This window comes from Coregonus clupeaformis, chromosome 18, assembly GCF_020615455.1.
Source record: "Coregonus clupeaformis isolate EN_2021a chromosome 18, ASM2061545v1, whole genome shotgun sequence".
Lineage (NCBI taxonomy): Eukaryota > Metazoa > Chordata > Actinopteri > Salmoniformes > Salmonidae > Coregonus > Coregonus clupeaformis.
Window position 1 is genome coordinate 54,973,472 of NC_059209.1, and position 11,574 is coordinate 54,985,045.

At 38.9% G+C, this 11,574-nt stretch overlaps 1 protein-coding gene across 2 annotated transcripts; it reads left to right on the plus strand.

Moving 5' to 3' along the window:
- Window positions 1-1,827: 1,827 nt before the first annotated feature.
- Window positions 1,828-8,985, plus strand: LOC121550379 (ubiquitin-conjugating enzyme E2 G1). Of its 2 annotated transcripts, none has more exons than XM_041862604.2 (6): window positions 1,828-2,001; window positions 5,162-5,264; window positions 6,316-6,413; window positions 6,529-6,707; window positions 6,842-6,956; window positions 7,104-8,985. In XM_041862604.2, the coding sequence occupies exons 1-5, from the start codon at window positions 1,959-1,961 to the stop codon at window positions 6,926-6,928; spliced, it is 510 nt and encodes a 169-aa protein (XP_041718538.1). In that variant the 5' UTR covers window positions 1,828-1,958; the 3' UTR covers window positions 6,929-6,956; window positions 7,104-8,985. The 2 variants fall into 2 exon arrangements, with proteins under 2 accessions (XP_041718538.1, XP_041718539.1); XM_041862605.2 differs by having other exon boundaries at window positions 7,478-8,985.
- Window positions 8,986-11,574: the final 2,589 nt, after the last annotated feature.

An 11,574-nucleotide genomic window follows, 5' to 3' on the forward strand; every position in this document is an offset into this window, starting at 1 on the left:
TTTAAAAAACTGAATAAGTAACATTTCATTTCTCACTGCCTTGGTGACCAAAAATAACAATCTTGTGTAAGGACATGTCAAACTAGTTTTAAGTACAAGACTGATTATGCTTGTCATCCATTCAGGTTCCTGAAGAATATGGGATCGATTGGAACGGACCTCACTGCCTTCATCGAGGCACTGTGTCAGTCCCCGAGGTTCAGCTGGCCCGTGAGCTCTCAGATGAAGAGGTTGCAATTTTGCCAGCTCCAGGAGTTTCTGTTACTGATGCACTTAGACTATATGTAGAGACTGTGGAAGTGTTATCAAGAATCTTAGACTGATGTCCAACCCATGTTTTTATTTGTTGTGTTAGAACAAGCAAGGAAAAACTGAAAGTTTACTTTCCTTTTTAAAAGAAAGGAAAAAAGCTGTTTCTTTGAAGCTTCCTGTCTCATTATGGTCCACAGAATGACTAACATGAATGCTGTACTGTTAGCACTGAAGGTGCAGAACAGTTTGATTTTAGTAAATGGAAGAAAAAAAAGTCAACTACTGCACAGTGTGTTAATGTTTTCAAAGACACTGAACTTGTGTCAATTCATCTGAACTGTGTATGCATTGACATTAGGGCTGGGCAATATGGAGAAAATCAAATATCAAATTTTTGACCTAACACCTTGATGTCGATATTGCAACGATATTGTAAGGTTGACAATTGGTGCATTCACAAAATATCTTCCACATTTAGATTTCGGATAAATAACTATCATATTGTGGATATAATGACTAAGTGGTAAAAGGCAAATAATAGAACAGCTAGAACAGTCTGGTAAGTTCAGAAAATGACATCACTTTACTGTAATGCAGCCTTTGAAACCAGGAAAAGACTAAACTTACCATGTAACGATATTACACTTCTTCAAAATCTAATGGTGCTTTTCCATTACATGGTACCTACTCGCCTCGCCTCGCCTTTTTTGGTTTTCCATTACGAAAAAAAGTACCTGGTACCTGCTAACATATACTTTTTTTTAGCACCTGCTCAGTCGAGGTTCCAAGCGAGCTGAGGCGAGCCGAGAAGGTAACTTTTAGACATTTTGTCCTGCACCTCACACAGCGTCTCAACATTGGGGCTAGCAGGACCGAGTCTTCTCTTGATTTTTAGCCGTTGCAATGAAAGTTCTGTTTAACCGTGTAACTAAACCAACGTAGAGGTGAATAGCGCCACCCAGTGTATTGGAATGTGTTCAGTAGCTCTGCATCAATCCATTATCCGGAATTGATTTGTCTTGGCTTGATGCAGAGGGTAACCAATCAGGCGTTAGGTTCCGCCTACCAACTTTTGATGGGTCAGTTTGACAGTTTTAAGTAATTCAGGAAGCACTCCAACGCAGGACCATGAAATGTAAATGTAAATAGTGAAATTATTATATATGTATTTTACATAAAATGAATCGGTATTTGAATTAATTAATGACACATTTAATAACACATTTATGTATTTAATTCTAATTTTAATTAATTAATGACACATTTAAGTAATTATTTAATGGTGTATTTATTTATTTAATTGTGGCACTTTTAGTCCTCCATACATATGCTCGCACTGGATAATTTATATATCCTAACCTCACTTTCTCAAATTGAAGGACCCATCAATTATGTTTTGCTTTTATAAAAACAACATCCTATCCTTACTATATGTGTCATACATATTATACGTTTTTTCCCCCCTCCTTGGTATAAATGATTTAAATTGAAATAATAGGTTTTAAATACTTTAATACCCACTCAAAGTGTTCATGTTCAGGAGAAAAGTCTAGTCAGCTATAGTTGCTGCGCAAGCGCTGTTTGAACAAATGTTACCACGATCCTGTCCATAACACAGAGGAGGTAACCTATCTAGTTGGCAATTTTATTTTATTATTTCTCGCAGTATTTGGCGACACAGTTTTTTCGGTTGAAGCCCACATACAATGACTGAACAATCAGCATTACTTCTTCGAAAGCAATTGGCAGGTAAGACAAAGATTTAAAGAAAGAAAGAGACCCCCAAGCTTCGTAGCTAGTTAACGTTAGCTAGCTAGCCTAGCTAACCAGCCGCCGGGTTCAACGAGGGCAGCCACGATTGTTTGTTTACATTCGTGCAATGATGTCGCCTGTAAACACAGTCTAGCTATATATATTTTCCGCTAAATTACCATGTTAAGATGACGGAATTCAACTGCACGGCTAACCCCATGTAATGCATTGGAGTAGTCTAAACTGGCGAATTGGCTAGTTTAACATGTTGACTGTCAACGAGAACGTCACCAGCGTTACGTTAGTTGGCTACCTAGGAAGTCAATATTTTGTTACTGATTCGAGCTATAGAGGAAATAACTATCTAGCCATAACCTAATCTTATACCAACCTCTGTCTGTAGTCAATCACAACCCTAGTGGGCTATTAACATGATCTGGCTTGCTATTAGCTAGCTAACAAGCTAGCCAAGGAACAAAGGAATTATCAGCCCCAGGCCCATCTGTCAGTGGTGGGAACATCACATCATTGTTAGCCTGTTCACTTGTTCTGGCAATGGCATACATTCACTGTAGCTAACTAACTCCATTAGCTGTTGACAGCTAGCATATACGGGTAAATCCATTTGAATTCAATCACTTTTTGACATCACCCCTTTTGATTTGAACGAAACCTTCCATACATATTTTCTCATTGTATAAGTGCTCAGAAAGTTACTTTTTGGACCTGAATGCCAAAACGTTCAAGAGATTAAGATAACCAAAGTTGACCCATTTTGCGGACCCCACCATACCATGAGACGTCCATGTCTTAATCACTGCAAAATATAAAAATTGAGATTGATTTAATTTAAAAGCTTACAAACAGTTTTATAATTTCAGAATTTTAGGGGTTTTTTTGTATTAAAAAATGACATTTTTAACCTTTTAACGTCAATTATCTTAACGCGTAAACTACGATTTTTGTTTAAATATTCGCATATATTGTAGTTTAGACCCGATTTGACATAATCTATGGTTTTTGTGTTGTGCCCACAATCGGTTGAAACACAACGTGCTCTTTAATACAGGGTGGGTGTCATGTTTTGGCTGATAAATGTACTAAAATGGGAATAAAAATGAAATGTAAACTTTCATATTGTACCACAAAGATGGTTGGAGCTCCACACATCAGAGAATGTTGACTATGGGAATATCTGTTTTAAATTATACTGTCAATCCTCCATAGGAAACCTATAGAAATATAGATAAAATAATAGAAATTACCATTTAAGTTGACATTCGATGGTGGGTGGAGCGGCGGTCATCTTTGTGGTAGGAATTAAAGTAAACATTTTAATTCCATTTCAATGGTGTACCAGCTAAATTGCTGTGCTCTGAAGGAATAGGTCTGTTCTATGAATGCAACTTCTATGTTTGAAATGACACCAACCCTGTATTCCAGAGCATTTTGTTTCTCAACAGATTGTGGGCACAACACAAAAACCTAAGATGATTTGAAATGGGGTCTAAGCTACAAAATATGCGAATATGAAAACCCCCGGAGTTTAGGTGTTTTAGATCATTGACGTTAAAGGTTTAAATATGATTATTTTTTATGTTTGTAAGCTTTTAAATTATATAAAACTCAACAGTTTCTCTTCCAGTGATTAGAACATGGATGTCTTATGGTATGGTGGGGTATGCAAAATGGTCAACTTTCAGCACCTTTATCTCCTGAATGTTTTTGCATTCAGGTACAAAAAGTAACTTTCTGACCACTTCTTCCATGGGCAAACATTTATGGAAAGTTGGCCTTGTGTTTTAGGTTATTGTCCTGCTGAAAGGTGAATATGTCTGTTGAAAAGCAGATTGAACCATGTTTCCTCTAAGATTTTGCTTGTACTTAGCTCTATTCCGTTTATTTTTGTCCTAAAAAACTCCCTATTCCTTGCCAATGACAAGCATACCCATAACATGATGCAGCCACCACCATGCTTGAAAATATGATGAGTGGTACTCAGGGATGCGTTGTGTTGGATTTGCCCCAAACATAACGCTTTGTATTCAGGACATAAAGTTAATTTCTTAGCCAATTTTTTTGCAGTTTTACTTTAGTGCCTTATTGCAAACAGGATGCATGTTTTGGAATATTTTTATTCTGTACAGGCTTCCTCCTTTTCACTCTGTCATTAAAGTTAGAATTGTGGAGTAACTACAATGTTGTTGATCCATCCTCAGTTTTCTCCCGTATTACAGCTATTGAACTCTGTAACTGTTTTAAAGTCACCATTGGCCTCATGGTGAAATCCCTGAGCGGTTTATTTTCTCTCCGGCAAATTAGTTAAGAAGGACACCTGTATCTTTGTAGTGAATGGGTGTATTGATACACCATCCAAAGTGTAATTAATAACTTCACTATGCTCAAAGGGATATTCAATATGTCTGCTTTTTTTATTTTTACAAATCTATCAATAGATGTACTTCTTTGCAAGGCATTGGAAAACCTCCCAAATCTGTGTTTGAAATTCACTACTCGACTGAGGGACCTTACATATAATTGTATGTGTGGGGTAAAGAGATGAGATACTCATTCAAAAATCATGTTAAACACTAGTATTGCACACAGAGTGAGTCCATGCAACTTATGTGACTCGTTAAGCAAATTTTTACTCCTGAACTTATTTAGGCTTGCCATAACAAAGGGGTTGAATACTGATTGACTCAAGACATTTCAGCTTTTTATTTTTAATTAATTTATAAAAATGTCTGAAAACACAATTCTGCTTTGACATTATGGGGTTTTGTGTGTAGGCCAGTGACACAGAATCTCAGTTTAATATATTTTAAATTCTGTCTGTAACACAACAAAATGTGGAAAAAGTCAAGGGGTCTGAATACTTTCTGAAGGCAAAGTATTAACTAACCCCATCCCCTTCTGTATTTTAGTAAATAGCTAAACGTTTATATATCTTGGCGGTTGTCAGACACCATGAACATTTTTCAGCCAATGGAAGTTCATTTTGTGCACCTGAGGGGGGGGTACATACAGGCCACCTTTTCAGTTGGCCACACAGACAATAGGTACCTGTGACTCTTTTTCTACACAACTTGTCACTGTTCCTTTTGTGTTTTTTGTTAGTTGGTGCATTTCATTACCTTGTGTCTTTCTATTTCAGAGCTCAACAAGAACCCAGTGGAGGGCTTTTCAGCTGGCCTAATAGATGATGAGGATATATACAAATGGGAGGTTGTCATCATAGGGCCACAAGACACCCTCTTGTAAGTTAGGACATTTATTTGAGAATGTGTCTATGAACATGGGTTGATATTCCTAAAGAAGCGGAGTACATACTTTGAAAGTGCTCTCAGATGGGTAAATGGGGATGATGACTGCTTTGACCTTGACAAGACGGAGCTGCTCTTCCTCCCGTGGAAGGCCTGCCCACTCCAAGACCGCTCCATCACAGTTGACAACTCCACATTGTCCCCCTCCCAGAGTGCAAAGATCCTTGGCGTGACCCTGAACAACACCCTGTCATTCTCTGGAAACATCAAAGCAGTGACTCACTCCTGCAGGTTCATGCTCTACAATCTGTAGAGTACAATGGTGGAACCAGCTTACCCTGATGCTAGGACCGCAGAGTCACTGCCCATCTTCCGAAAACTTCTGAAACCCTACCTCTTGAAAGACTATCTTAAATTAATCCCACGGCCCCCTTTCCATGACATAGACTGACCAGGGGAATCAAATCAAATTGTATTTGTCACATGCGCCGAATACAATGCAAATAGTCCGGGTAGCCATTTGATTAGCTGTTCAGGAGTGTTATGGGAAGGCGAAATATTTAAGTGCCTTTGAACGGGGTATGGTAGTAGGTGTGTCAAGAACTGCAACGCTGCTGGGTTTTTCACACTCAACAGTTTCCTGTGTGTATCAAGAATGGTCCACCACCCAAAGGACATCCAGCCAACTTGACACAATTGTGGGAAGCATTGGAGTCAACATGGGCCAGCATCTCTGTAGAACGCTTTTGACACCTTGTAGTACATGCCTGACGAATTGAGGCTGTTCTCAGGGCAAAAGGAGGTGCAACTCAATATTAGAAAGGTGTTCCTAATGTTTTGTACACTAAGTGTGTATATATTCCTACTAGCACTGACTTTGCTGATAACTATTTTATTGAGGGAAAATGTACTTGCTACGACTGTGATATGTGGTTGTCTCACCCAGCTACCTTAAGATGAATGCACTAATTTTAACTCGCTGTGGATAAGAGCATCTGCTAAATGACTAAAATGTGAAATGCTTTCTCTGTTCTCTCCATTACAGTGAAGGAGGGTTTTTTAAAGCATACCTGACCTTTCCCTATGATTATCCACTACGGCCTCCCAAGATGAAGTTGATCACTGAAATCTGGCATCCTAATGGTAAACACACTGGTCACACTTTATGAGCCCTACTAAACCTAGAGCCGTAACCTTTTATAATCATTAGAGTGTTTGCTGTTTACTAGTGTATATTATTATTTTTCATCTCCCTTAGTGGCAAAGAATGGCGATGTATGTATCTCAATACTGCATGAGCCAGGAGAGGACAGGTTTGGCTATGAGAAGCCAGAGGAACGTTGGCTTCCAATCCACACTGTAGAGACTATTATGATTAGTGTTATCTCCATGCTGGCCGACCCAAACAGTGATTCGCCTGCTAATGTGGATGCTGCGGTGAGTTGTGATAATACATGTATTTAACACTGACTTTGTGTGTTACAATCCAAGTACTTCCAGAACCTGTGTCAAAGTGACAAGGACAACTGTGCTATTGAGATTGTGAAATGGAGTTTGTGCCTGTCCCACAGAAAGAGTGGAGGGAGGATCCTAATGGTGAATTCAAGAGGAAGGTGGCTCGCTGTGTACGGAAAAGCCAGGAGATGGCATTTGACTAGAACCCAGACTCAATGGCAAAGTTCCAGGGTGAGTAAGCAACATATACCTACCGACTCATTCTTGTTGTTATTGAAAGGAATGCAATCATTATTTTGTAATGTTCAGTTTTGACTCTTCTGTTTCATACTTGACTGTGGTAGAAAACGTTGAATGTTTTTCCCCTCTTCCATCTAGCTAAAGGAAATGGCTTCAGAAGGAAAATAGTCAGTTCAGACTAGGCTTTTGCACCCCTTCTTTTGCCAATCATGGGATTTGGTCGGCCAGACACTTTTTTTTTTTTTTCCTGAAAGGTCGTTGTTTTTCGTAAGAGGAATGAATGTGAGAAACCTACCAGCAAATATTTCCCTCCATTTCCTACCTGGAATTGTATATTTAATTTAATTTATTTTGAAAAATATTATGTAAGATATGTCACTACTGTAAATTATCTTGCTTTTTTTTAAATCTGCTGCTGAACAGTTTCTACTTTATACCAGGTTTCTTATGCAATTTGTTTGTTGTGCTTGAAAATTTTAAAACACATGAAAGCCAGTTCTTCTCATTATTAGGTTCTCACCAAGTGTCCCATCCTCGCAGTCACCTCTACAGAATGCCGGCCTGCCTGCAAAACCTTGTCAAACATGTTTTTGTCTTTCAACACTGTCATTTGATCACTGCTGCCTTATGTTAGTTATACTCCCTCTTGGCAGTTGTTCTCTCCCTGGAGGGTTTTATGAGTGTGCTTGTTGACTTGGTCCTCTACCCAGATAATCACAATGTCTGTTACCAATCATGTCACAGTCAAGTCTGAGGTCCTACTCACTCTGTTTTAATTAAACTTTTTCCAAAACAACCAAAAAGTTCTAAATTGTTAAGAATTAAGCTGTGATTATTCAGTGGATATACCGGTTTGCTGGCATCTGAATTTACCTCAACTTAAAAGGATTACACATTTGTTTTTAGGTTTTATGGTTGTTTGATTTGTTCTTAGTCTAGTGTTACATGGGAGCTGTAAATGGGATTGACATAAAACGTGTCCCTCTGAGGTTGTTTCTGGGTGATGGGTGGCACTTTTGGCTTCTTGGTGCATGTGTACAATTATTATTTGATCAGATCATGTAGAATTTGCATCTACCCCTAGATTTATATTCTGATTTGTGTATTCAGATTATGAGTACAAAAGCCTCAAACTAAGGCCATGTCATTTTCTGTTATTGTGCAGCCTCTTGTGGACAACATGTTTATCTTTCTTTAAGGAATGACAGAAGTCTCATGATATTAACTACCATCTATTTACTCTGGGTGAAACCAGGTGGTAAATTACTGGGAGGCATGCGGTTACACCATTAGTTAGGAAGGTGTACAATATGCATAAGGTATAGGTTTGTTTTGTCTGTTAAATGGGATTGTTGATATGTGAAAATGAATGAAAATTCAAAGTAATCTGGTATCAAGTGTTATTCTGAAATAATAAAAATGGACCGCATTCGGATGCATGTTGATTTAACATTATGCATAACAATCAGTGTTTGAATTGTGGTGGGGTGCTTTGCCACAGGCTTAATAATCCAACTTTGCTTTGATGGTGTTCATTAGAGCCACCCTAAAGCCTACACCCTAAAGCCTACACCCTAAAGCCTACACCAAATCATCCTCAACAATGTCATAGCCATGACCCATACTTTAATACTATCAAATGACTAACCACTAATGACAGTCATGTTTGCTGGTTAATTTGCCAACAAATTAGCTATGCTGGGATTGCATACAAATGCAGGTATTATTCATATATTTGGATGTGATATATGGTTTACAATTGATGGTATTGTGTAGGCTTTATGACACATAAATTGTTACCTTTTACTCTTTAGATTACACCTCAGACCGGTGTTCACTGTATTTGCACAAGAGACTTCGTGCATTTAAAACATCATGAAGCAATACACTCATAATTTCAATCGTGTTTTTCCCAGGTACTCCTGTTATCTCACCCTATCCCCCATGTTTGTTGTGTTAAACATAAAGTGGTAATGCCATGTGTATTTGACATGAGCTCAATAAAATGTGTTAACTGTCATACTTTTTGTAATTTTGTTTGTTTTATTTATCTAGTGTTAGTCTAATCGGATGGGAAGTGATGAAATGGGGAAAATTACTTAAAGTGTATTCGGAAAATGTTTTTAAAAGGTATAATTTTCGTAAATTATATAATCGGTAGGACTGGTGGAGTTATGTCGCACATGCAGCTAACAAAAACATATGGAAATGTCTGCTCTACACAAAATTACAACCAAATAATTGCAGCCTTACCGCAAAAATGGAAGAGGAACGTGGAAGGGGGAGAAAGTAAGGAACTTGTCTGTCGGCCTTGTATTAAAGAACATAATTGGTTAAGGAAAACTGTGATAAATAAAAAAGTATATCAGTTTCATTTAAGGACCAAAGGATTGACAGCCGTCCCATATAGATTGCAAAATAGTTGGGAAGAGATTTTTGACGTACCGATCCCATGGCATAGTGTTTATGAACTGATACGCAAAACGACACCAGATTCAAAACTTAGAATCTTTCAATTTAAATTATTATATACAATTCTTGCTACCAATAATGTTATTTATATGAGGGATACAATCTTCCCAGTTCTGCAGATTTTGCTGCGAAGAGACAGGATCATTAGATCATTTGTTTTGGTACTGTCCATTTGTAGCTTGTTTTTGGACACAGGTCCAGCAATGGCTAAAGGATTGCAATATTTACCTGGAGCTAACCTTGCAGATAGCATTACCTGGTGATCTGAAAAGTCATAGTCAATCGATCAATAATATAATAATACTTATAGCAAAAATGTTTAATTTCAATTCACAATCTGTAGAAACAATGAGAATAGAAAGGTTCAGAACTTTTGTAAGACATAAACTTCACAATGGCCAAGACCAAAGAGCTGTCAAAGGACACCAAAAACAAAATTGTAGACCTGCACCAGGCTGGGAAGACTGAATCTGCAACAGGTAAGCAGCTTGGTTTGAAGAAATCAACTGTGGGAGCAATTATTAGGAAATGGAAGACATACAAGACCACTGATAATCTCCCTCGATCTGGGGCTCCATGCAAGATCTCACCCCGTGGGGTCAAAAAGATCACAAGAACGGTGAGCAAAAATCCCAGAACCACACGGGGGGACCTAGTGAATGACCTGCTGAGAGCTGGGACCAAAGTAACAAAGCCAACCATCAGTAACACACTACGCCGCCAGGGACTCAAATCCTGCAGTGCGAGACGTGTCCCCCTGCTTAAGCCAGTACATGTCCAGGCCCGTCTGAAGTGCATTTGGATGATCCAGAAGAGGATTGGGAGAATGTCATATGGTCAGATGAAACCAAAATATAACTTTTTGGTAAAAACTCAACTCGTCATGTTTGGAGGACAAAGAATGCTGAGTTGCATCCAAAGAACACCATACCTACTGTGAAGCATGGGGTTGGAAACATCATGCTTTGGGGCTGTTTTTCTGCAAAGGGACCAGGACGACTGATCCGTGTAAAGGAAAGAATGAATGGGGCCATGTATCGTGAGATTTTGAGTGAAACCCTCCTTCCATCAGCAAGGGCATTGAAGATGAAACGTGGCTGGGTCTTTCAGCATGACAATGATCCCAAACACACCACCCGGCAACGAAGGAGTGGCTTCGTAAGAAGCATTTCAAGGTCCTGGAGTGGCCTAGCCAGTCTCCAGATCTCAACCCCATAGAAAATATTTGGAGGGAGTTGAAAGTCTGTGTTGCCCAGCGACAGCCCCAAAACATCACTGCTCTAGAGGAGATCTGCATGGAGGAATGGGCCAAAATACCAGCAACAGTGTGTGAAAACCTTGTGAAGACTTACAGAAAACGTTTGACCTGTGTCATTGCCAACAAAGGGTATATAACAAAGTATTGAGAAACTTTTGTTATTGACCAAATACTTATTTTCCACCATCATATGCCAATAAATTCATAAAAAATCCTACAATGTGATTTTCTGGATTTTTTTTTCTATTTTTGTCTGTCATAGTTGACGTTTACCTATGATGAAAATTACAGGCCTCTCTCATCTTTTTAAGTGGGAGAACTTGCACAATTGGTGGCTGACTAAATACTTTTTTCCCCCACTGTATGTATATGTATGTGTGTGTGTATATATATATATATATATAAAACATGGGGAATTGGAAGTGATGCAGACAATTACATTGATGGAAGTTACAATCTATCTGCAATATTAAAGCTGATCTACCCCCTAAAAAAAAAAAAAAAAAAAAGGATTCAGACCCTTTACTCAGTACTTTCTTGAAGCACCTTTGGCAGCGATTACAGCCTTGATTCTTCTTGGGTATGACGCTACAAGCTTGGCACACCTGTATTTGTGGAGTTTCTCCCAGTCTTCTCTGCAGATCCTCTCCAGCTCTGTCAGGTTGGAAGGGGAGCGTCGCTGCACAGCTATTTTCAGGTCTCTCCAGAGATGTTCGATCGGGTTCAAGTCTGGGCTCTGGCTGGGCCACTCAAGGACATTGAGACTTGTGCCGAAGCCACTGCTGCATTGTCTTGGCTATGTGCTTAGGGTTGTTGTCCTGTTGGAAGGTGAACCTTCATCCCAGTCTGAGATCCTGAGCTCTATGGAGCAGGTTTTCA

Excerpts from the sequence above, each read along its gene's own strand:
- LOC121550379 (XM_041862604.2), top strand. The coding sequence starts at position 1,959 with ATGACTGAACAATCAGCATTACTTCTTCGAAAGCAATTGGCAG. Across the intron at positions 2,002-5,161 it reads TCTTCGAAAGCAATTGGCAG|AGCTCAACAAGAACCCAGTG; the intron begins GTAAGACAAAGA and ends TTTCTATTTCAG. Across the intron at positions 6,708-6,841 it reads CTGCTAATGTGGATGCTGCG|AAAGAGTGGAGGGAGGATCC; the intron begins GTGAGTTGTGAT and ends CCTGTCCCACAG.